General features: G+C 36.6%; 2 protein-coding genes across 3 annotated transcripts; one reads left to right on the forward strand and one right to left on the reverse strand.

Moving 5' to 3' along the window:
- The first annotated feature begins 11,408 nt into the window (after positions 1-11,408).
- On the forward strand, positions 11,409-18,408 carry LOC133870768 (probable cyclic nucleotide-gated ion channel 14). 2 transcript variants are annotated; one of them, XM_062307975.1, is made up of 8 exons: positions 11,409-11,557; positions 11,700-11,887; positions 11,987-12,563; positions 13,888-14,100; positions 14,192-14,493; positions 15,517-15,628; positions 16,536-16,772; positions 17,360-18,408. In XM_062307975.1, the coding sequence occupies exons 2-8, from the start codon at positions 11,868-11,870 to the stop codon at positions 18,077-18,079; spliced, it is 2,181 nt and encodes a 726-aa protein (XP_062163959.1). In that variant the 5' UTR covers positions 11,409-11,557; positions 11,700-11,867; the 3' UTR covers positions 18,080-18,408. The 2 variants fall into 2 exon arrangements, with proteins under 2 accessions (XP_062163959.1, XP_062163958.1); XM_062307974.1 differs by lacking the exon at positions 11,409-11,557 and having other exon boundaries at positions 11,607-11,887.
- A 4,045-nt stretch (positions 18,409-22,453) lies between these two features.
- Positions 22,454-26,532, reverse strand: LOC133871069 (probable xyloglucan glycosyltransferase 5). The gene is made up of 5 exons (XM_062308423.1): positions 25,416-26,532; positions 24,445-24,753; positions 24,063-24,353; positions 23,832-23,945; positions 22,454-23,702 (listed from the first exon to the last, which is right to left on the reverse strand). Exons 1-5 carry the CDS (start codon positions 26,136-26,138, stop codon positions 23,058-23,060), a joined length of 2,082 nt encoding a protein of 693 aa, XP_062164407.1. The 5' UTR covers positions 26,139-26,532; the 3' UTR covers positions 22,454-23,057.
- Between the last annotated feature and the right edge of the window lie 515 nt (positions 26,533-27,047).

The following is a 27,047-nucleotide window of genomic DNA, read 5'->3' on the forward strand; positions in this document are numbered from 1 at the left end:
GGAAGGTGCTCTTCGTCAAATTGGAGTGCAATAGTTAATTATTAGATGCTTCTAAATAAAATCCCTCTATGCTTTGATTGACAACAATATGAATAGTGACAAGCAAAGAATATGTCAGTGCCTATATCTGGGCTCTGCGTCAGCATCCATTTATTTTTATTTTTATTTTTTAAAAAAAAAAAAAATTATTTTTTCCTGAAATAGTGAAGTTCTTCTTGGTGTTTGTATTGATGGAAAATATAATGTTTTTATTCTCATTTCTATAGATTTTAGGGGACGACTCAGTCGTGCCAACCTCCATTTGTACTGCTTCTATACTCGGTAAAATCCACTGAAGGGGTTGGCAATTAACACGCTAGCCAGGTCAAAGTCCGACCAAAATTATTATTTTTTTATTTCTATTTTTTGTGTTATTTTCTTCATCTGGGCTCAGTAGTTGCATCAAGTTCCAATGGGGAAGTTGCCCAAAAAAAACGAAAAAGAAAAACAATTTGGAAAACTGGGGCAACGAATCCTTGAATCCGTAGCATTTGCAATAAATCCGTGAAGATCAGAACAAGGACCACAATTTAGTCCCCCTGACCCACTTTGAATAAAAAAAAAAAAAAAACCACAATTTAGAGTAGGTAGGGTTTAATGTTACTGCCCCATCCGATGATGTATGGTGTCTACAGATATTTTTTTTTTTCTCTTAAATAATTAAGAGAATGGGCAAGGATCAGTAAGAATCTTTTAGTAGAATATACCCATGCCAAGAGTGAAAGAAACTAATCCAAAGTTTCCCTTTTTTATATGTATATCTATCGTTTTTCTTTTTCTTTAATTTTCTTTGATTTTTGACATTTTTTTTTTTTGTTGACATGTTCACGTAACTACACAAGATGGGGGAGGAGAATTCGAACTAGTGACCTCCACTTCATGAGACATGGCCTCTAACCGATTGAGCTATCTCTTGGAGACTGTTTTGACATTTTAAAGCAAAATTATGTCATACATACATGCCATATATTTAAGGCAAATTTTATTAATTTTCTATTGACCCTTTTTGTATCACTTTCATTCATTTTCAATCAAATATTCAAATTCTTTTCTTTTTCAATTGCACCTACCTACTTAACCTCAACATCAGGTTGACAATTTTTGACAAGATCTGCAAATTCAATATGAATTCAATATGAAATTAGCGGATTAGAGTTTAGTATAATCGGATTTGGGTCAATTTGAGTCAACCAGCTTAACCCATGGGTGATCTATATTATTATTATTATTATTATTATATATATATATATATATATATTTTCCTTTTACAATTAAAAAAACACACTAGGTTAAGCACACCCTAATTTATGCCTAAGTGTATTTGGTATAGTTGGATTTATCCTTAAATCCCGAAGGGGGAGAAGAATGGGATTTTCGGACACTTAAGGTACTTTCTGTGTAGATTGTTCTAACGGTTAGTAACAGTGAAAAATGAGAGACGTTTAAATGTTCCCCATACCGTTCCAATGGTATAGCTCAGTAAAATGTTCGAACGATGCTTTAAACGTTTGAATTGTGACAATCTACATGTGAATCTAATATAGCCATTTCAGCAAGAGCTCGAGGTGGAGGACCTATTTAAGGGTCTAATTCGAACCCTAAACCCCTATTTTGCTTCTCTTCAGCCACTGGACTCTAGAGAGAGAGAAGGAGGAGTGAGAGGTTTTGGACCTATTTTCTTCAAGGAAGGTAACCCATACACCTTAAACTTGAAGTTGTTGGTTTCATTTCATAGTTTTAACCTTGATTAGTTTCTGTTTAGTGTTCATTTTCGAGTGTGCAGGTGTGTTGGATAATAAGAGGTTTAAATGTGGTTTTTTTGTGGAATAAGAATGATTCTAGGGTTAAAAAGTTTGAGTCTTATAGATAATATAGAATATCTTATTTTTCATACTGCTTAATAACAGATCTCCTACTGTTTAAGACGTTCATGTGTAAATCCTTTGTATCTTTGAAGTGTTGTAAAGGAAAGCCTTTTTAAAAAAAAGGTTGGATTTTGGGTAAAGGTTTAGACTTTGGTATTTAGGTTCCGTTTTGAGGATTGTTTTGTGCTTAAGGCTGTGTAAGAAAGCCCTTTTAAGGCTTAAAACGAGTTATATGGTTAAAGGTAGGGTCTTTTTGGAGTTTAAGAGTTTCTGCCCTGAGACTGTTCCAACGATTCGTGCACCATTCGAATCCCAAACCATTTCAATGGTTCGAGTAATGTTTGAATGGTTAGACCGTCCCGACAGTCCCTGTATTGTTCCAATAGTTTGACTGGCAAAATGTCTAGGAGCCTAAGTTTTAAATTTGAAGTTAAGTCTAGATTGTTGGGATCATGCATATAAAAGTATACACAAAATAAATAAATAAATAAAATCCCAAAGATCTTTTGCTTCAAAATAAACAAGGCTATATTTAAAATAAATACACAAGTTGGTGTTACTTACATGAATTTTTGGCCTCTACTAGGCATGTTGGGCTATATAATTATGCTCGAAATTCTTGTTTCATGTTTAATGATGAACACGTGTGGCTTCTTGTTCTTGAGGATTTGATTGAGACTTCTCTCTTTGATGACTAAATATGATTGTGAGTGTAGAATCAAGAACTATTCTCAGTTTCTTGAGAGAATAGTATAAGCATAAACTAAGAGAATAAATTTTCTCTCTATTGCATATTTCATAATTCTATGACATTGTGTTCTTCTGTGTAAAAACAGTGTGCTTATGTTTCTCTATGATCCTTTATTTATAGACTTCATATTACTTGGAGAAGTGAGAACAAGAGCATTCAACAAATCCTAGGAGTACTAGGATTTATAGTCCTTGTAGTACTAGGAAACATTGTCACAAGGGGCTCCCCTTGTGACAGTCGATGTGACGACTCATTTTTTTTTTTTTTTTGTTGGAAAACATACAAATGAGTCATCACAGTGGCACGACTATTTGTCGCTCAGCCAACATATAGCACATGCCCCATAACATGTACCTGATTATCAAAGTTTAATCTATACAACTGAAAACATAATGATACAATTATAATATCAGCGGAAAAGCATATCAATAATAAAACCCGTTGTTCATACAAAAGAGCCATCATGTGTCTATCTGTTTAAAGCTTAAGAACATTTACAACATAATACAAACGAATGGCTTATACAAAAGAATAAGTGACACGCAGGTCACAAGCCATATACAAAATGTACAAAAAGAGATGATACCGTAGTCCAACACATTACAACTATCTTGTCAAGCGTCAGTCGTAATATCTCAAATATAACACTACTGGATCGTCATCCACCTCAGGTGTACCTACAGCCAAAGGAGTAACATCTATACGGTTGTGGTGGTAGCCACATCTGTATAGATGAAAGAATGAGTTCACCGTCTCAGTATAAAACATACTAAGATCTCAGTAGTATACTATTCACTGAGTTTTTGCGAAGAACCAACTTTTTGTTTTTATCATACGTTTACTATACCACTACGTTTTGAGGTTATAAAATCCGTCCATTGAAAACAATATCGTAGCTGGTAAAGTAAACATCGATATCTCAGAAAACATGAAAGCATACTAAGCAACTGTGAACATATATAGAAGTTCCAGTCATCCCGTCTTGGAAGCTTCTACATATAGACTCATCTACCATATAATACTTTTGTTCGGTGGCTCAAACATACGTGCACACAGTTACTTCATTACGAATTCACGCATACACATAGGCCTTAAGTAGGAAAACAGTAGCATCTTGCTTAACTATACAAAGACCTTAGCATTACTAAAAAGTGGTCAATGTCGTATCTATGTACATTGAAGCTTAGTGCCTTTGATACAACAGGTTCAATCTTGCATGCACTTGAGTAGGACTCTAAAATACAAGCACGTCTCTGTTGATGAACAAATGACAATTCGCCTATCTATACAAAGATATTAACATCTTCCAATTTTGAGCAACGTAAACATCCATGTACGTTAAAGCTCAACGCTTTCAAATCATGCAACCAACTGATAAAAATATGTATATGTTCTTGTCTATTAAAACTCATATGCATACCAATACGTCTAGCATAAAACTACTACATATCATATAATAAAAACATCACGCTCATAAAAACAATGCAATACATGCTTAAGTTTTCTATCTCTTTTATCTCTTTCATCTTTAGCTATATGGGGCTTGCCCCATTTTTCTCTTTCTTAGTCCTTTCTTTTTGCTGTATGGGGCTTACCTCGAGATAGTGAAAGCTTGCAATCACACCCCTAGGACTTGTCCTTTCATGCATATTGGAGGCTTACCTCAGTCTTTTATTTCTTTCTTTTACTATTCTTACCCTGTGCACATGCTTCATGCTTAATACTCAAACAATATATATTTGCTTTTCAAGAACTATGCTTTTAACACATGCTTTCTTCATAAAATAATAAACTGTTCAACATATCATTTTCTCAAACACTTTGCATAACTTAAATTCCAACTGCAGCAGGCATCGAATAAATAAATTTAAATCTCAACCGCATCAGGCAATCAAACATTTCAAATCAATTCAAATAACACTTTTCATTCATGCAACAATTCTCATAAACATCATTGCTCTACTTCAACATAATTGAAACTACTTAAATCATCCAAAACATTAAATTAACATAATGTCGGTTCGGTAATAAAACACATATCAATTCATTTTATAGAAATACTTAAAAGTAGTAATTTTCTCAGTGAGTAGAGTACTCACCTTAGGCCTCTTGTACACAAATCTCCTAACGACTCTAAGCTCAACTCGCAATGTCTCTAAAAACATAGCACATTGCACCATTTAGCATTCTAAACAATAAATACTCTAAGTAGCACTTGAATCACTCAAGAGTTGAGCTGTTGGATTACCCATAAAATTCTAAGGGTTCCAAACATATACCTATAAACACTAATCACTAACCCAACCATAATAATGTTAACTCATAAGAAAATCTTAAGGTTAAACCCACAAAATACTTCTTCAATACAATACCCATAAATTTAGGGTTTGAGGAAACTTACCCAAACAATATCCGAAGTTTGGGGAACCACAAGCAAGCTCTAAGTGGCACAACACCTAAAGGAAACACTAGATCAAACTCATACTTCTCATGATTTAACCAAAAATCTCCAAAACATGAGTTTAATGATTTGCCTTAAAACGATCGGTAGAAACATAGATCCTTACACGTAGATCATGTTTCCGAAGTTGGATTTGAGATTGAGCCCTTGGATCTTCATAGATCAAGGATTTACTACAAAAACCCTTAAGAAAAACGTGTAGAAGAAGAGAGGAAATTGGAGAAACGAGCCAAAATGGCTCGGTCTCGCATTTATCTCTGGTGCCGTCCAGACGGGCTAAGTGAGCGTACGGACTCGCGCACTAGAAATTGTAGGTGTTTGCTTGGGTGTCCGGGTAGGGCTGCGAACAAGTCCTCTCGGACTTTAGTGTTCGCAGAAGCGTTCAGACAGGGCTACGCACACGGACTTTCTGTCAAGGCCGTCCAGATGAGCTATGTGAGCGTCCGAATGCCCACCCAGAAACTTCATTTCTTGAATTTTCTAAGTGTTGTCCCTGCATTTTACTAATTCTAACTATTGAATTACTCTAATCTACACTTTAAACACTTCATTAATATCTCGGATATTACAGCCGACCTCTACCCATGTGCCTCCTAGGGCTAGGTATAGTCCCAGCCCTTTTTCTTGAAGCCCAATGCTTGGGCTTGGGTTTTATCCCATTGGCCCAATGCTCTTTTAACTCTGCTTAAACCTTTAGGAATTAAATCCTTAAGCCCAATGCTCTTTTAATTGCTTAAGCCCTTAAAAATTAAATTCCTAAGCTCAATCAACTCCAAATAATAAGCCACATATGAATTAATTCATTAGCCCAAGTTTTATAAAATAAAATAAGTCTTAATAAATAACCGAGGCTCAAAACAAATAGTCAAATTACATCAGCTCAAAGAGGGACCTAAAAGAAAAAGAAAAAAAACAATTAGCTCAAATAGGCCTGTGACACTTTTCATCCATGATTTATCACAGGTTACTATCAATCACAATTAATGCAATTAAACAAATGTGACTGTACTCTAATTTGTATTTTTGTAATTAATCAATTAATCAATTAATCCCCATGACATACTTATTTAATACATATTACCCCTGCATGAAATATTCCGTAGTTGAATCAAAGTCAATAAACTGTCACTTTATTCACTAGCTCTTATCTTTGAGTACCCTATTTAATTACATAATTATCATTTGTACTCTGTGAGACCTCATCTCATTATGTACATAAAAGTTTCATTATCACCCATTGAAACACTCAGGCTTGAGCTTTCAAATAATCATTCTTATTAAATCTAAATAAATGAAATATTCCTTATCACTTTGTTCAATACAAAGGAATTAGATTCATTCTTGAAAAGAGTGTTCTCACAATGATACATGCGATCATCCAATGCATCAAGATTTTGATCGCAGTATTATCTCACTTTTTGATACATCAAAGTGACTTACACTTTGCATCTGGGCTTGTGATTTTCTCAGGATTTAGAGTAATTATTATAGGCAATCATGCATGTACATCATTCTTTATGACAGTGTTAAAAGAATGATGACTCACATGGTCTGTTCAATGCATGTATCACTTTGCTCCTACACCTACATATCAACCCGAATCCCACTTGCTTCATTTAATCAAAACAAATCATTAAGGTTGACATGCAATAGTCTAGATAGAATTCTCACTTCCATTTACGACTTCGAACAACAATTTTATAAGTTACAATGACTTATGTAACACCCCAGTCTCACATTGGGAATATAAGGAATAGCCCACATAGAGTGGGTGGTTTATAAAGAAAGTCATGAGTGCTAAGTCTCATATTGCCTAGTTACTAGGTGAAATTGAGCTTTATTAGGAATTCAATGAAAACTTCAAAATTGACTAGTCCTTTTGAGGTGATAGCGCAGATATGGCTAGCGCTTTTTCCTGGGTCGTTACAAATGGTATTAGAGCCATCTAGTCACGCCAAGCCATGTAGTATTACTGTACTGGAGCACCGCATAACGTGGCCCTAACGAGGACGTCAAGGGCTTAAGAGTATTCATAGCAAATACCCTATATCTTCTTCTTTTCCCTAAATATAGGGAAATTGTATAAAAATAATAAATAAAAAAATCACAAAAAGTATCATACAACAACTTCCCTATTTCTTCCTTAAGCTTTCCCAATGCTATTTTGTTAAAATAAAATAAAAACACTTAATTCTCTCTCCTCTCACACCTCTCTATACACGCTTCTTCTCATTTCTTCATGTCCAGAGCTTTCTTCCAAATCTTTAGTGATGAGCATCTTCCTTCCAAATCTCACATTCCTTACCCCATCGCAGACCACAGTGACGATTTTTGCTGCGTGCATTGGCCGTAAGGGTTGGGTTTTCTGTCCATTATTGTTGCTTTGTATGTTAATGACAATTTGTGATGTGAAGCTCAAACAAATGGTCAACCAGCCATGTCCCAAGCTGGCAAATTCTTGGTTGTGTCCCAACCTAGTGAGGAGGCCCTGGTCAAGCAGATCATATTCTTGGCCGTGTCTAGAGCTTGCAAATTCTTGTCCCTAAAATGCCCACCATGATCCAGTAAATTTACCCCTCTAAACTGCCACTGAGATAGCTGAAGCTGTAAATGGAAGAATTATGAAATGGTGTTCTCCTGGAATTGGGATATGGGTTTTGTGGAAATTGGGTTTGCAAGAATTGGGATAATGATTTTGTGGAAATAGTGGTGATACTGTGAATTCTTTGGTGAAAATGGCCAACTATGCAATGCATAGGTTCCATGGTTCATTGGTGGGAGTGGTTGGTAGTGTGAGAAAAACTATTACAAAGAGTATGATAGCTTTGGCTCTTGAAGCGATGTGGAGAACTAGTGGAAGGTGACGTTGTGGTGGAGACAATGACTATAGAAAGACATTAAAAAAAAATAAATAAAAAATGAAAATTAATATTCTAATGATATAGAGAAAGATAAAGGAAGCTATTGTACATTATATTTTAGATAAAGAAGCAAAAAATGGTTTTGCTCCCTAAATTTAGAAAAAAATCAAAGGGAAGCTCATGGGAATGATCCAAGGGAGAGTTTTTAACACCTTGGTCTCACATTGGGAAGATGATGAATAGCCTATATAGAGTGGGTGATTTATAAAGATAGTCATGAGTATTAAGTTTCACATTGCCTATTTATTAGGTAAAACTAAGTTTTATAAAGGATTCTAAGAAAGCTTCAAAATTGACTAGTCTTTTTGGGGTGATAGTATAGATGTAGCTAACGCTTTTTTCTATATCGTTACAAATGTTATGTAACAGCCCGCTCTCCCAATGGTATGATATTGTCTGCTTTGGGCCAATCCCGCACGGTTTTGTTCCTGGGTTTTACCCCAAAATGCCTCATATCATTTAAAGAGAGCATACTTAACATAAGCACACCCCCTTTCCCACACCCAAGCGATGTGGGACGCCACAATTACCCCCTCTTGGGACCCAGTGTCCCCGCTGGCGACCCTCATGGGCTTGTGCAAGTTCTCTTCATCTCAGGCTGAACTTCGGCTTTAATAGTATATGTAACAACCTGCTCCAAGTGGTAGGATATTGTCCGCTTTGGACCAAGCCCGCACAGTTTTGTTCTTGGATTTTACCCTAAAAGACCTCATACAATTTAGAGAGAGCATGCTTTACATAAGCAGATCCCATTTCCGACACCCAAGCGATGTGGGACGCCACAACCTATGACTATGATCTTCTGTGTGATAATCTCTTTACTCACACCATAATCAAATACAATGTAACTCAGGGACATTTACATGTATATGATAGGACGATATACAATCACAAATTTACACTTGTAAAACATCAATGTATATGCCCAATTTTCAATAATAAAATCAAGGAATAAACAATATTATTGCAATGGATAATATATTATATCATCAATTTATTGGAGATTATAACACCAATCCCAACATAGATGTGCGACTAATAGTAGAATCTCTCGCAGATGAAATAGCTAGTATTTACTAGGAATATCAAGAGGACCCATACAACCAAGGTAAATAAAACTTACGTGGAAACTATTTACCGACCCTTTTGCATGTCTACTTTGTTATCAAACATGCACATCTTATACTCACAAGAAATAATGTTTATAAATGTTGTGAACTTTACAATTGTGCAAATGGAATATTGGAGGGGAAAAAAATGATTGATTGTGTAAGTTTTGTATATTCATACATTGCTGCTAACAAAGGGTTAATATCTCTATATGACATGGCTACAGTTAGAAAGATGTGTTAAGAATCTGGAGCATATGCATATTAGTATATGGGCTTGACCTTATGGTCTACTTTTATTTTTATGTTAATTACAATGAATCCAACTGTTGGAAGTGACTAGCACAACCATGTACGGATGATGGTCACACCTTGCAACACCGCTAGTTGTGTGGATCACTTGAAGTCGAATTCAGCCAAAAACTTTAGGTGGCTGGCCATTGTACCTCGTCGAGGCACCAGTATTGTACCATATGTCCCATTGGACGCGCAAACCTTATCATAAGAGGGTTATAGGTATAGATAGACCATTTGGAGGATAGTTATGACTTGAACACATTCTATATATATATATATATATATATATATATATCTTAGTAATATAATGTATCAGAATTATTTTCTGCCTTGTTTATCCAATAAAAATCCTATTGCATGATGTTACATGTGATTTATATTATGTTTACAAAGGCCGAGTTCACTGCATAAATAAAATGTTTTCCTTTGTGCTAACTCACTAAGTCGTGGACTTACGTTTTATTTTTTCTACCTGTAAAATATTTTTGTTTTACAATCGGATAGACTATAAAAGAAGGTTCATGGGGGACCTCGCAAGAGAATTACAATAGATGACTTGGCTAGGCTTATCTTTGTGGAGACCTTAAGAATGGTGGAATATATGCAGACCCATGACCAAAAGGAAGGCTTTTCCATTTTAGCGCCGTGTAGTAGTGGTATATAAGCTTTGTGCGGGATCCCTAAGAAATTCTTTTTATGGACCCTAGTTATTTCTGTTTGACATATTTATCCAGACTACTAGATTTGATGTGTACTTATTTTGAGATCTGAATTTGGTAATCGGTCTATGACACAAATACTTGATGTTATCATTTTATCGTTAAGTTATATTATGATGCTTTATATCTTGCTCTGGTTATCTTTTTATGTGATGTAGATGTGTGGCTATCTTATGATTGTTGAGAAAAAAGATATGTATCTTATGCTGCATTGCTCTTTGATCAAGGAGTCTATATAACTCTTCAAGTTATTTACTTATTAAATTAGCTCGGGGCATTACGGTGACACTCAAAGTTACTTATCAGTTAACTAATTTTGAGGGCATTACAGAGATGGTATGATGGCCACGCACCCACCAATGTGCACGGGTGGAGCGACCCACCACGCCCTCTGCCAGTGAGCGTGGGTGGACCACCTATGCCCTCCATGGTTTTGGGGGGGGGAGGGGGTCGCCCCACCGCCCACTGGTGCAGAGCATGGGTCGTGTCCCACCCGTGCACGCATAGGAAGGGAACGATTTGATTACGAAATATACTTTAACGAGTGATTTAAGCAATTTTAAACCTTAGAGAATAATCTAAATAAAAGTTAAACTTTATGGATATCTACATTTTTTTTTCTTTATTAATTTTCCCTCTGCGAAGTCCAAGTAAAAATATTTTGCCGTGACTATGGAGTTTTTTTTTGGCAAAAAGTCAGAGAAAAAGGGTGGGCATGTTGCACGAGGGGACTGGGGAGAGGCATGGCAACAGATCTAATCGGGCGGGGGGGGGGGGGGGGTGGGGGGTGGGGGTATATTAAAATAAATCTTTCTTTACCGGGGCAGATATGACAATAAAATAAATTTGTGGACCAACTCATGGGATGGGGCCGTCGACGATTTGAATCCTTTTATCGCCTGCCGGCAAAAATATCCCGGAAAAAGAAAAAAAAAAACAAAAAAGCAAAAAAGTCAGAACCGAGCCCGTAAACCATGTCAGCTCCGCTGTAGTGGGTCCTTCAAAGTGTGACCTGGAGTGTGTTGCAAGAAAGGGATCGTGTCCCCTTAAGCCTTAAGGAATCTCCGGAATGAGAAAAATAACAGAGGATTCCCACGTGAAATTGTTAAGCAAAAGTCAAAAAGTCTGCTATAAAAAAAAAAAAAAAGCAGAATCCCTTACATGGGTTTCTGCTCTCCCCGCTTTTCTTTCGCTTGGGACACTCTACCATTTATACACATTCATTCATGCCTCCACGTCTCTCTCTCTCTGTCTGTCTCTCAAAATCCAATGCTTTTCTTAATTGGATTATGCACAATAGAATAACAATAACTGTCTGAGCTGTGTTTCCAAGCTTTTACTGTTGGTTTTCTTTGTGGGCTTTAATGAAAGTCAACCTTTGAGCCACATAGAAATGTAGGCCATATCGTTTACGCCTAGTTCGACCCTTTCAACTCAGCTACTCTCTCTCTCTCTCTCTCTCTCTCTCTCTACAATTTTCCATTGAATTGGTATATATTTTGGAAAAAAATAAAATAAAATAAAATTTTTGGTGCAGTTCGGCCTCTTGGAGATCTGTTTATTCGAAAAAGAAATGGGATACTCAGAAGTCCGAAACATGTTGTTCCAGTAGCTAGAACTCAGGCCTTCGTTGTCTTGTTGCAATACACTTTTGTAAGCTCTATCTCCGCTTTAGTTTACGTATGTGACCAAACAGACTACAAGCATGGAGTTTAAGAAAGTGAGGTAATTCTCTGCAATATCCTCTGTTTTTTTTTTTCCTCAACTTTTCATTCCCGTTTTCGCTCTTGTTGTGATTTGCTTGGTGGGATTTCAAATTCATAGGTTTTACAATGATGAAAAACAAAATCTGCAATTTCCCTGGGAAAAAAACGACCCCCAGAAACACGGAGAAAAGCCTTTGCCGGTATACAAGCAGGTAGGCGCGCCTTTGTTGAAAGCAGACGGCGGTGGTATTGGTGATGGAAAAAAAAGTACTAGTACAACTTCCACGTTTGGGAGGTTGAAGGCTTTCCCGGAGAATCATAAGCTATGGCAGAAGGGAATTCTTGATCCTGGAAGTGATATTTTCCTGCAGTGGAACAGGGTTTTCATGTTCTTTTGCTTGGTAGCGCTCTTTGTTGATCCACTTTTTTTCTACCTTCCGGAGGTGGTGAACACCATTGGTTCCTCGTGTATGACAACTGATTTGAATCTGGGAATCGTGATAACGTTTTTTCGGACAATTGCGGACATGTTTTATGTGTTGAATATGATCATAAAGTTCCGGACGGCTTATGTGTCGCCAAGTTCAAGAGTTTTTGGGAGGGGTGAGCTTGTCATGGATCCGAAGATGATTACAAGGAGGTATTTAAGATCAGAATTCTTCATAGATCTCATGGCTGCACTGCCCCTTCCTCAGGTACTCCCAATTGGTTTGACTTTTATTTTTGTGCAATTGGTTCTATGCTTTTGTAGTGGTTCAAAGATAATAGAAGAAAACAGAATACCCATCTATTATTCTTTTTTTTAGTTAGAGTTTGGTCACTGACCTGTAGATAGTGTTAGTACAATGAACGCAAGTCGCTCATCAGGAGAAAGATTGGAGAAGAGGATCCGGCAAGACCACTCCGATGCTCAAGTCAGTCTGGTGAGGTAGGCGGAAAATTTGGTAGAATAACAATGAGATTGATTAGGCATATTTAGATGAATACCTTCGCCCTCTTTATAGGCCTTCTCTCCTCGCCCTTATTCCTATGATTTTAGGAATTTTTGCCAGTAATCTGTTATTGATGCGGAGATTCATTTTTCAAATTTGTTAGGGGAGTGCATGACATAAACAGATCGTTGGCTAAACTAGTGGAGTAGGAAATCCGCTGTTGAGAGTTATACTTTGGTGAGAATACACTAGGATATATCCTTGCTAGCTATTTGGGCCAAAGGCCACCGGGCCTTCTAGGCTCTAGTTGTGGGTCACCGGCCCCTTAGAACCTTTGGCTATGGGCCGTCGGCCATCCTAGCAACTTCAGTACGCAACCTTCCAAGAGCTCGTCGGTAATTAGGCCCTCCATTAGTCCCCTAATTCCCTTGAATTACTTGGGTTAGTAGTTATTCATGAGAATTTATCTTGTAGGCCCGTCAGTATTTGGTGATAAAGTCTATTAAGCCTTATTCTTCCACAAAAAGCACCTTAAAGGACGGGGTTTGCTCAAGGCTTATAAAGCCTACAACCTAAGTATACCTTAGCAATGTGAGACTCTTAACGTTTGGGCCCTCTTGATAGTATTTGTAAAAGCAAATTACAACATCTCTCTAATAATAGAAATCAAAAACGTTCAGCATTATGTAAATGATTGGGGTTGAAGTGGCTGTTTTAACATTCCAGTTTCTCTTCCCTTTTCTTCCATTTTCCTCTTTTCTTTCACTCTGATTACTTATGGAGGGTGGTTCCACTAGGCAATTACCAGTTAATTGTTCTAGAAGTACGGTCAATAACTCTCCAAGTAAAACTAGTTCTCAACATTAGCCTATTTTAGAATAAAAGAAGTGGGGAGGGGGTGCTCATCATTTTATTCACTGCTCAAGGTTTGACATGGAGTCTTAATGTCATATGCATAGTGCCAATCCTATAAGGAATAAAGTGTACACAATATCCATGTATCATAGTGATATTCTTAATTCCTGCAAATTTATCAGTTCTGAAACTGAAGCAAAAATAACTTCAGCTTGTGTTTTGCTTTTGGCAGATGGTTATATGGTATATTCTCCCAACAATTAAAAGCACACAGGCTGATCATACTGACAATGCCCTTGTACTGATCGTTCTCCTCCAATATATTCCCAGACTTTATCTCATTTTCCCATTAAGTTCTCAGATTATCAAAGCCACTGGTGTAGTCACACAAACCGCTTGGGCTGGGGCTGCATATAATCTCCTACTATACATGTTAGCTAGTCATGTATGTAACTTTTCTTCACTTAAATTTCACAACCTAGCTTCCTATTTCTTTTTAGACTATTTCTGCAACTGTTTGACTTCTGTAATTGCAGGTCTTAGGGGCATCATGGTATTTGTTGTCCATCGAACGATACGCAACATGCTTGAAATCGGAATGCAAAAATGAAACTAGCCCTGTAAAATGTGTCCCTAATTACTTGACTTGTGATAGTTTGAACAACAGTGATCGTGGGAATTGGGCAACCCGTACTGCTGTGTTTAATAACTGCAATCCAGATAACACTACCAGCTTCAATTATGGCATATTTAAAAATGCAGTGACTAATAACGTTGTCTCCTCAGAATTTATTGAGAAGTATCTCTATTGTCTATGGTTTGGCTTACAGAACTTGAGGTACTATTTCTGAACATGCTATGTCAATCATATTCACCATTATATTTATTTCCAATTTAAATGATATGATGATGCACTAGTTGTCTTCTCATCATCTGTGTTTGCAGTTGTAGTTTATATCTATGCTTCCTTACATTTAAGTGAATGGTCTAATCCATTTCATCATATATTATAATACTTGTGAAATTTCACAACGACATCTCATGTCTAGTGTCCTACACCCAAAAATCAAATCATAGTTACATAATGATATAAATTTCAATTATCACAACATTCTGAACTAATTGAATTAGAGGTATGAGAAACAGCTTGCTTCAGCTGTATTTTAGGTTTCCTGCTAGACTAATTGGCTCTGAGGAAACGTCCCTAAACAAAAGGAAATCATCAAACAATAATGCCATTCTTAATGATAACAGAATTAGATATATTCAATGGAGGTGAAATCCTGATATGGAACTTTGTACAAATCCAAAACCATAGAAGAATACTTCAGGAAAAAAATCCCACCTAAAGATTTCTTTTTCTTTTTCTTTTCTACCATTTTTTTAATTGCATCTTTCTTCTTCTTTTCTAATTGATTTGTGTGAAAGGGGAGAAAAGGTATAACTTTTGAAATTCAGTACAAAATGGATAAAAAAGATTAAAAAAAAAAGATATAGATTTCAGACAAGAAATTCAGCAACCAATGCCAAAATTGAGAAATATAATGAGATGTAGTAAAGAATACTTTACCTCATTGTCATAAGTCTCCAATAAACTAAAAGATTACTGCATAAAATCTTCTAATTCATGGATTTGTTTGAACGACTAGTGGACTTTTTCTAAAAGTGTACTGTATCTAGAACAGAATTTTCCATTTCCCAAAATTAAATGCTTGAAAAATCTACATTGGCGCATAATTTATTTATATCATGTGTATTTCGTTGAAATTTTCCTTCTTTATTCGAAAGGCTAATCAAAATTGGTCCTTTAGATGGCTTGTTTATTCAAATTTTTGATGTATCTCTTTTGTGTCCCTTTCAGTAGCTACGGCCAGAATTTAACCACAAGCACGTTTATTGGGGAAACTTCTTTTGCCATCCTCATTTCTATATTGGGTCTAGTTTTGTTTGCCCATTTGATTGGAAACATGCAGGTACTCTTACACTGTTATTTACTGCATTTAACTTCATCACAGGGCTATATTTCTAATCCAAATTAATTGTTATGTTGTTCTAGCAGTTGAACTTGGAAATGATTGACTAGATCCTTAAGAACAAGATTTTTATTTTTCCAATGCCTCTATTTTCGTTCTGATTGACTCTTTGAAGCTTCAGAACCTTTGCCTTCTTATGTCTTCTGCTTACATTAGCTGAAGAGTATGAAAACTGCTTGTTTGATTTCTTTAACAGTATATAGGAGGAAAGATATCTTTATAATCCTTAGGCTTTATAGGCTCTGTTTAAGCCCTTGACAAGTGCACATCTGCATGAGCCTTTTTCAGCACCTCTGTGCAAAGTAATTCTTGGAGATGTCTTGGACATTCATAGAGGTTGGAGACAATGAGGAGTGGATGAGACCAATTACGTGTTAGCGTATATGATAAGGATAAAAATCTTTACAATAAATGAGGATTGGATTACCCTAAATGAAGGGATTCGATTAGGATTAAATTGAATTTGAATAAATTCAAATCATTTGTAAGCTCTATAAACAGAGCCTCTTGTACACAATCATATTAAGAAATAAGAGCAAGATGTAGCTTTTTGGGCTCTTCACTAGTGGCAGATGTAAGTGTCTAATACCAAACCACCCGTAAATCCTTATCTCCAATTTCTCTCCTTATTCCGCTTTATATAGGGTGTTGGTGTTGGAAAACCATTTGCTTACTATTCTTGAACATCTCACTTAGTAAAATGCATATTAGTTTTGCCTATTAAAGTGACAATCATTAGGTCCCTTGTTTTGCAATAAATTAACATAAATCCTTGTAGATGTTATATGTTATGCATTGGGAAATGTTTATTCCATAGCCCATCTTCTAGACATTCTATTTGGTGTAGACCTATCTGCAATCTCTCACTGTGAGATTAGAGGAGTGGAGGCTCAAGCGACGAGACACTGAGGAGTGGATGAAACATCGCCAACTTCCTCCAAATCTTCAAAAACGTGTCCGACGATTTGTTCAGTACAAGTGGCTTGCAACTCGAGGAGTTGCTGAAGAGTCAATCTTAAGAGCTTTGCCTACAGATCTCCGTCGAGATATCCAACGCCACCTATGCTTGGACCTTCTTAAACGTGTAAGTTCTCTCTGTGTGTGTGATTTTGTTCATGCTAAATTCTGCAACAGTCCTTGATTTGTCAAGACATGTTCATCTTTGATAATATATATATATATGTTTTTACTCCTAATCATGAGCTCTTATTCTCTACCTGCTGAATGTACTGCAGGCGCTGGTTGTACCTTTGAATTCTTTTAGAAAATTTATTGCTCAAAATGAGCTAGTGGTCATATAAGCTTCCATACACTGGGCTTTTTACAGTCTACACTGAAAAGAATGAGCAATTAATGGAGTTATTTGTATTGCATTTGAGCAGTTGGCCTAGTTAGCATGCCTTCTTTCCTGCTGGTTTGTTGCTAATTCTCTTGCATTATTGGGTAGAAAGGCTGTTGCTTAGTGCAAATATAGTGCGAGTGTCCAAACCTCATGATCCTGTTGGTAGATTTAAATGCAAAAACACTGGTAATTAAATTTGGGTTACTGATTCCTGTAAAATGTCTCTGGTGTATTGAGAAAGTTAATGACATTCTTCTCATTCTCAATATCAAATGCCATCAATCACATTGAAGCAATACTCTCAAATTTTCTCTTTTCCCCAATTGCAGGTTCCCTTTTTCTCACAGATGGACAGTCAGCTACTTGATGCCATTTGTGAGCGGTTGGTGTCATTCTTAAGCACTCAGGGCACCGACATTGTTCGTGAAGGCGACCCTGTGACAGAAATGCTTTTCATCATCCGAGGGAGGTTAGAGAGCTCAACTACAAATGGAGGCCGGACAGGTTTCTTTAATTCAATTACTTTGAACCCAGGAGATTTTTGTGGGGAAGAGCTGCTTGCTTGGGCGTTGCTTCCAAAATCTTCTCTTAACTTGCCTTCATCTACAAGAACAGTTAGGGCCTTTGGTGAAGTGGAGGCCTTTGCACTGCGAGCAGAAGATCTCAAATTTGTTGCCAATCAGTTTAGACGTCTCCATAGTAAGAAGCTACAGCACACTTTCCGCTTTTACTCTTACCACTGGAGGACATGGGCTGCCTGCTTCATTCAGGTTGCTTGGCGTCGATACAAGAAGAGGGCCATGGCAAAGAACCTTAGCATGAGAGAGTCATTCTCATATAGTCTTGATGAGCAAGTAACTGATGAGGAAGAGCATCCTGCTGCATCTTCATACAGTTCGCAGGCAAAGCAGAACCTGGGTGTCACAATACTGGCTTCAAGGTTTGCTGCAAACACAAGGAGAGGAGCTCAGAAAGTCAAGGATGTTGAATTGCCTAAATTGCAAAAGCCTGAAGAACCAGACTTCTCAATGGAGCCAGAAGATGAATAGTTCCAACTCTTCCAAAATTAAATCATATGTCACTTCCATTGGTGAAAAAGAGTACAAATTGATTCTTCATTGATAAGATAGGTTTAACACTCAGTTATGATTGCACAGATTGTATGATAAATTGGTGATTGCCCTTCCAAAAGCTGTTTCAGAAATATGTATGATACCATTAGCCTGTACTTATATGTTCATCATGTCTTGTTGAAAAAGTAGGATCTTCCTATAGTTTAGCTCAATTTACAGCCAAAGGCATCAATTTGTGGTGTAAAACTTGCACTTATTGAGTTGTTGGCTCAATATTGATATATAAGCTCTGCATTTATACAATCCGGCAACAGCACTGAAATTTCATTGCAATTTAAATATTTCCTTCACACATAAGTTTTTACCATACACAACAATGATGAATAATATGGAATCGAAAAGAGAGATAATAAGAGAAAAAACAAGACACAAATTTACGTGGTTCGGCAATATACCTACGTCCACGGGAGTGCGGCTATATTCAATAATGATTTAGGATTACAGTATAACACATCATATATATATATATATAAAAGCCGAGTTTTAACTTAGAGTTGACCTAGAATTGTGACACGTGGCGTGAATCGATCATTTTTAAACATTGAACCGGTCTTTTAAGTAAAAAACAGGTGAATTTTAAATATTGAACCAGTTTTGTCATGATTTTAATAAATTTATTGTGCTTAAATAAAAACATCATGGGTGTGAATCTTCATGAGACCAAAATAAAAACTTTTTTGCATTATAGCATTAAGTGGTGAGAATTTTTTTAAAAAATCTAAAATTAAAATGTTTTCCTTATCATATATATATATAAGCTGAGTAATAAACTTAGAGTTGGCCTAGAATTGTGACACGTGGCGTGAACCTATTATGGGTGTCAATCTTTATGAAACCAAAATAAAGACTTTTTCGCATTATAGCATTAAGTGTCATTAGAGTATTAAGTGGTGAGATTTTTTTTAAAAAAAATATAACATTAAAAAGTTTTCCTTATATATATATATATAAAAGCCGAGTTTTAACTTAGAGTTGGCCTAGAAATGTGACACGTGGCGTGAACCCATCATTTTTAAACATTGAACCAGTCTTTTAAGTAAAAAACCGGTGAATTTTAAATATTGAACCGGTTTTGTTATGATTTTAATAAATTTATTGTATTTAAATGAAAACATCATAGATGTGAATCTTCATGAGACCAAAAAAAAAACTTTTTCGCATTATAGCATTAAGTGTCATTATAGCATTAAGTAGTGAGAATTTTTTTAAAAAATTTAAAATTAAAAAGTTTTCCTTATCATATCATATATATATCCGAGTTTTAACTTAGAGTTGGCTTAGAATTGTGACATGTGGTGTGAACCTATCATGGGTGTGAATGTTCATGAGATCAAAATAAAGATTTTTTCGCATTATAGCATCAAGGGTTATTATAGTATTAAGTGGTAAGAATTTTTAAAAAAATCTAAAATTAAAAACTTTTCCTTATCATCACAGACAAACACACACACACACACACACACACACACACACACACACACACACATATATATATATATATAATCTGAGTTCTAACTTAAAAACGTAATACGTATCACACTAACAATATTAGAGATTCTTACTATTAATCCTACTATTAATGCTTTAATAATCAGAATCCAGGTTTTTCTCTTGCTACTTTTTTCTCTTTACATTTCTTTCCACTTTAAACTACACATCTGTGAATATTTTAAATGTTTTAATTTATATGGATTAAAATTAAAATTATGGTTATTTTGATAGTAAAATTTTATGTGATTTATATATTCATGCAATGTGCTATGTGCAATGGGGATTTCTTTTAAGTTTCAAAATTAAATTATAATTAATAATCTCGTGCATTGGGCGGGTTATGAGCTAGTTTATAATAAAACCCTATTGTACGGACAGATATAAAAAACCCCAAAATGCCCTGTATCATACTGCAAGGACGTTGCCCCCCGCTCTGCCAATTGGCCACTTTACTGATACACTCGTATTACTCTCTATGCCCAAGAGATTATGAGTCACTTGTTCCAACACACTTGAAACTCCATTACTATTCCTTCTCTATTAGCTTATTATTACATTTTTAGTATTTGCAAGTGATGCATTAGATTATATTTTCTTTGATTGAACACTGAAATGGACTTTATTCCTTTTTATTAATTAATCTAGGTTCTGATTATCATGTCCATCAGTTAAGGATTTCACATTTGTTTGGGAAGAAGGGTTGGGGACTTTGTTGGTGTCAAAACTGAAGATGAGAATAAACCATTCATTGCAATTCCTCAGAAATGAATAAGACATGGCAACTCAGGTGGGCTGGGCCAGGTTGGAGTCCGACCCAGGTTCAGCCTTGCATTTTAACCTCAAGAAGTCCAACCCAACCCAATCTGCAGTGTGGACTGCTCAGCAGGAGCCCAGCTTCCATGCTGGTAAGAAATTTTATCCCTATCATTGCATAAGAACCACAACTAAATTAGAGTCTACTCAGATTTTTTTTTTTTTTTAAAAAAAAAAAGAAAGATAGGAAGAAACTAAGTTTTTAGGCTTTGGATTGTGTTTGAAGGGCATAAGCTAGAGCGTCAGGCGTCCTTAATTATTGATGTGACTCTCCAGCCGGCGTTCTGCATAAGACACAGTATGCAAGCCCTACTTAAATTTCTATACCTGAAAAACCAAAACTAACATAATATCATAAACATTAAAACATATATGAAATTCAAAACCAAATAGTTGAACAAAAAGGAAAAATCATTCAAATTAAACCCAAATCAAGCTGCAAAAAGGAAGAAATAAGCACGCCATGGAAGCCAGTTGGGGATCTCATAATTTATCAAGAGGAACATAAAGTTGCAATTTTTTGTGTATTAAATAATGTAGAAATTAAAAAATGTGATTAAGCAGAGGAAAATTACACAAGTGTGTGGCACCCATTAAAGTTGCTTCTGTAGAAGCAAAATGGTTTCGCTCATTTTAGAATTTAGACGTTTCATCAAGGCAAAATGTGAATTGAAGGATCTTTTTCTAAATAAACCTTTTATTTCAGTCACCACATTATCATCCATTTACATGGATGTAACATGATGTATCCCTTTTGAAGTCATTTCTTGATATATATATATATATATATATATATATATATATAAACATCCTAAATGTCATTCAATATGTTTGAAAGGTTTATAAAATGCATGATGTCACAAATGATTGTGTGAAGGGTGAAATCACCCAAGATATGTAAAGTTCATTGAAACTTTTTGGAAAATTACACCTAATCTCTTAATTTAACACCCTTTTTTGTAGAAACATTTTTAAACTTTGATTTCTTACATTTGATCCCTTCAAACTATCACTTCATTACAATTTATAACATTCGTTCGATTCTGGCATTAAAAATAGACGGAAAGTTGATGAAATTTAGATATTTCAAACTAAAAAATTTTATGTGCACGAAACTTTTCATCAAATTTAATCTCAAAAATCTAACAAAACATGCAAATCCCTAATGAAATAATAATTTGAAGAGATCAAATGTCAGAAATCAAAGTTTGAAAGTATCTTTGCAAAAATGACATCAATATTTAGGTGGGGTTAAAGTATAATTTTCTCAGAATTTGCTAAAATAGCTTTAAATGCGAGAGTAATTGGTTAATCTTCAACCTACCTGAACTAATATGACCCACCCTAACCCACTTGCACCAACCTTGCCAGCTTTAGGTTAAAGTACATCCAAAGTGAATATGAGATGGAAAGGAGTATAAGTATAACAGCTGGGTTGTCAAATCAAAGTTTTTGTTGATTTGGCAAGTCCATGACAAATTGGAGTGGACCCATTGAGGGAGGGTCAAGGCAATGGGTAGACTGGTACTTGATCACATTGCCAACCAGAAGCGCCATCTACAAAAGCCAGAATCAACATATGCCCTACAAAAGATCTTGGGCCTCTCAATTATGTAAACCCTATTTAATTGAACCAATCTAAAGATATGCACCAAAAACCTCAGCCACCTCTAAATACTATAAAGCCAAGCTTTTTTATCACACCCTTTGTGCCTGCCGACACTTTTTTCATCTAGGTTGTATGCCACACGTGCATGCATACAACCTGCAACATTAGCAAACTGCATACCAAACAAAAACAGTAACATAAAGGCAAAAAAGGACGGAAGCGTGAGCGTGTGATACAAGCTTCAGGTAGAATTCATCCTTCAAAACTGGCTTACAAGGAAATGGTGAAACACGTAAGCCATGTGAAACACTTTGGAATCGAAAGTGTTTAGAATCGTGTGTGTGTGTGTGTGAGAGAGAGAGAGAGAGAGAGAGGGAAGCAGGGAGAAATTATTCATTACTTTAAATAAACCATAATAAATGTACAGAAAGATCATGTTTTACAAGGCTCATTCATTGAAAAAGAAAGAATCTATGTAAGTATAAACCAGAAAGCATGGAGCAATCTCATCCTTAGAATCTACTCAACCTCTTGCATTCTACAAAGTACAAATACACTATGGCTTGATTAGGAGATGCCAAATCACGCACAAGCAAGAGTTGATGTCAACTGTAATAAAATTGAAGAAAATAGAGTATTCTAATACTATTCCTACCCATAACAAACAACAATTCAATACCTATGGAGGATTACAATGACCAATGCCCTATAAAACGAGGAAAAGCGAAAATCGTGAATATCGTATGGAGGGTGATCGGTAAACAGAGAACTTCACCCTATCGATTACTTAAATCGAATGAGGAATACAACAAATTCATTTTATTGAATCAAGGGTTACCCCTTAATCCCCCGACACCAAAAGGATCGAACTTCCTGACTTGCACTGCCCACACAGATCAGTGCTGCTAAAATGCAAATTGACTGTATCGAAGCAGAAGAGTGGTTTTTATTTCTCCTTCTTTGTCTTGTTCCCCTTCACTATTAGCTCATCTGCTCCCCAATTAGATCAAGACCCACAAGAAGGAAGGTAACCCCTTGGAAAAGCAGGAAGTAGAAGTGGACTCCTTGTGCAGATAACAGGCTTCTCACCGAAGCCGTAAGCAATAGGAATGCCAGAGCAAGCTCCTTCCTATATATCTTGTTAACTTTCTTAAGAGGAATTCGAGCTGCTTCCTTCTGTTCCTTAATTTGGTTCAATTCAGAAAGCTCGCTCTCAGAAGCTCCTCTATAGATCTGTGGTTGATTCATTGTTTTAGATTCCCTTTCAGCAGCAGCCAGTAAATCAGATTCTGATGACCTACCAGCCTTCTTGGTGACAACCCACTCATAAGAGCTACCCAACTGGAACAGTCCAGATACCATTGCATTGAATTTTGTAACAGACATGGTGTTCTCAAATAGTAGGTAAGGAACAATGAAGGGGAAGGATTTAGGGGCTGGAAGAATGTTGAGGAACGACATAAAAACAGGCACATAACAAATTACCCACACAGGAAGCTCAGCCTCTGGGACAAACATGGTTAGAGGAAGAATTACGCAGAACAATGTGAAGGAATAAAAGGGAAGGATAAGTTTCCTCAACAGAAAGAATAGCAGTATCAAGTTTGCTTTCTTGCATGCTGATATCTGCATATCAAAGAGTTTAAGCCTTTTAGTTCACATTATAAGTAATTAATAGTTGCAAATCAAGGCCTTTTACTACATACTATAAGTAATTAGTAAGCGGTAGTATTTGAGGTAGAGTATCTAAGGTACCTTAGAAGTTATAATTGCTGGAAGACACAATCTAAAAAGTTGCATTGGACCAGAATGCCAGCGATGCTGCTGCTTCCTGTAAGCTTCATATGACTCGGGAACTTCACAAAGGACCTGGAAATGTACATACATTCAACCTTGAAACAAGTTCTCAGGATATAAAAAGGGGAAAAAAAGGGTCCATTTTCATGCGCCTCTGCACCTAAATCTACAATCATAATGTATTACTACCTTTACATCATTAAGGAAGATGAACTTCCAACCGTTGAGATGGGCTCGGACAGCTATGTCCATATCCTCTACAGTTGTCCTTTCAAGCCAGCCTCCAGACTCCTCCAGGGCTTTAATTCTCCAGACACCAGCAGTTCCATTGAAACCAAAGAAATTAAGGAATACCCCATTAACCTGCTGTTCCACCTCAAAGTGGAAACACAGATTAATATTTTGGAGACGAGTCAACAAGTTCTCATCCTTGTTCACAAAAGTCCATCTAGCCTGAACCAAAGCTAGTTCAGGATTGTCCTGTAAACAAGGTAAGAGAGACATACAGATTAAGTTCCTGAAGAGTATTTTGACCAAGAATATCACCGAAAGTGTATAATTCTTTTCCCACCTTGAAATGCAGCACAGTTTGCTTAAGAAAATCTGGATTAGGTTGGAAATCAGCGTCAAAAATCGCAACAAACTCATAACTCTTAACATAATCACAGCTCATTGCAGACTTGAGATTCCCAGCTTTGTAACCAGTTCTAACCAAGCGATGCCGATAGATTATGTTGACGCCTCTTTGGTTCCATTTTGAAACCTCTGCCTTAATTAAACATTGAATACTCTCGTCGTCTGAATCGTCAAGAACTTGAATCAGTAAACGTTCCTTTGGCCAATCAAGTTGGCACACTGCAGAAATAGACTGCTCGTAGACCTGCGTCAGGCCAGTGCAGAAAACCTTATCAACATCAAGAAAAGTCCACCAAAAGAAAGTACACATTGGTTGCATTTAATTTACTGATTTGAACTAATTTCAAATGTCCTCATTAGATATATCACCTATAAAAGGGTAATTTCTTCAATTCCACTAACTTAAAGATAACAGATCTGAACAGTGTGACATAATACTTAAAATACTTCAGGTAGTGCTAAATTAATTCTGATCAAGTCCCATTTTTTTTTTTTTTTTTTTTTTTTTTTTTTTTTTTGGTATAAGTAAATACTTCTAAAAGCATGTACCTGTACCATGCAAAATTACTCCCGAACATTTAAATCCCTTAATTCTACTAAATCAATAAGGATAAAACTTTTGCCTTTTGTTTTCCTTTCCAAACAAGCGTTCTTCTTATTCTCAAAAGTTTTCAAATTTGGAAATGTCATACGGGCTCCCCAAATTTTGCAATCTGTTCCTGAATAGAATATAATTCCTAGACACTAAAAAAAAAAAAAAAAAAAAAAAAAAAAAGTTCCAATATCCAGAATTTTCCACTAGTTAGAAGCCACACAAACCAATCTTGAGAATTACATAAAAAGTTAACAAGAAAATAAGAAAGTAAGAGAAAAAAAAAAAAAAAAAAAAAAGGTTCAGTGTCTTACCTCCCTCTCATTACACATTGGAATTTGAACAAGAACCATGGGATGCTCATAGCCCGACCCCTCCACATCATCCGACTTGAAGGGATCCCCCTCAATCCTCGGCTTAATCTTCTTGCACTTTATCCACAAGCAACCTAAGCAAAGTATCATACGGTCGACGGATTGGATAAGGAACAGAACGACACAGAAGTTAGAGAGTGCTTGAATTGGGGGAGCAATGTAATCAGCCCGGAATGTCAACCAAGCAACATAAACCATGTGGAGAAAGCCCTGCATATCAGAAGTCCGAGGAATGTGCAAACTGGGATTCTCAAAATAATGCCAGCCTTGCAAGTACGCAACAACCTCAAAGAACAGGATGGCCAAGGCAGTGAATAGGAACGCTCTAATGACTTTGAAAATCAATTTCCCCTTACCCAACTTCTCACTCGCCATCTTCACACCTTGCCTGTGGATCAGCCTCTTCTTGATGGCTCCGAGCAATGCCCAGAGGGCGGTGGCGAGCCAAGCGACGCAACCGACAGCACGGTTGGCCTTGAGAAGCAAGACCCAGGTGACCTGCCTGGCATTCCTGCCCCGGCTTTTCTCCACGGGCCGGAACGCAGCGTCTGGACCGTCAATCTCCACAACGGAGAAGTTGGGGTTCTCCATTGTCACTACCACCGGGTTTCCCGTGCGGTTATCTTTCGCCCACCAGTTAGAAAAGTCCAATCTTGGAGCCATTTCGAGTACCCAAAGAGGCTTTGAACAACCTCACAAGCTGGAAACTACGCACAGCCAAAAACCCAAAGCCACAAAATCTTTAAGAAATTCTCATAAGCCAGATCTCAAAATTGAGAACTGAGCAAAACCCAGTTCAGAACCAACCAAGAAAACTAAGAAAAAAGCTAAAGGAATTCACATCAAGGCTCTCCCATTCCACCCACAATGCGGAAACAAGAACCAACAGGAGGGAGGAGTAAGGCAAGCGCGAGTGATTCAGATTCTTCGTACTCTCACAAGTCACAAGGTTTCAGAGGCGCTCACTCTTAAGCATGGAAAAGCCACATTATGAGGGAAAGTATCTGCGGCTGTAAGACCCCAACACCATGTGGGGGTATTTGTCAAGCAAGCCCACTCCATTTAACTCACCCCCCCCCCCCCCCCCCCCCCCCCCCCCCCCACAAAGTTTTACCATTTCAGTGTACAATTTTTGAGCTTCTTAAGATATCTCAAATCTGCTTTTACAATGGCATTAAGTAAAAAGTTCACTAACATACGCCACTTCAACCTGAGCAAGCAAGATGGTAGAGTGGAGCCTATTTATTGTTTGACTGTGAGTAAACGCTTGTACATTCTTTAGTGAAAATCTAGGCAAAAGTGTTTCAGCTGTTGTTTAATGTTGACCAGGTCCAAATCGTTTCCCAGGAATACAAGAACATGGAGATAACTAGATAAGAGTGGAGTTAAACATGGTCACTGATTACCATAACAAAATCCGACAAATGTAGGCAAATGTTTCTTTTTCTGGGATAAACCAACAAAAAGATATTTAAGCCAGCTTTCTCTCATTTCATTTAGTTGTAAATAACAGTAAAAAAAACAAAATAAATAATTGAATTTTAATAAGTATTTTTTTTACAGAGATGTGCA

The sequence above is a fragment of the Alnus glutinosa genome, chromosome 6, assembly GCF_958979055.1.
Source record: "Alnus glutinosa chromosome 6, dhAlnGlut1.1, whole genome shotgun sequence".
NCBI classification, from domain to species: Eukaryota; Viridiplantae; Streptophyta; class Magnoliopsida; order Fagales; family Betulaceae; genus Alnus; species Alnus glutinosa.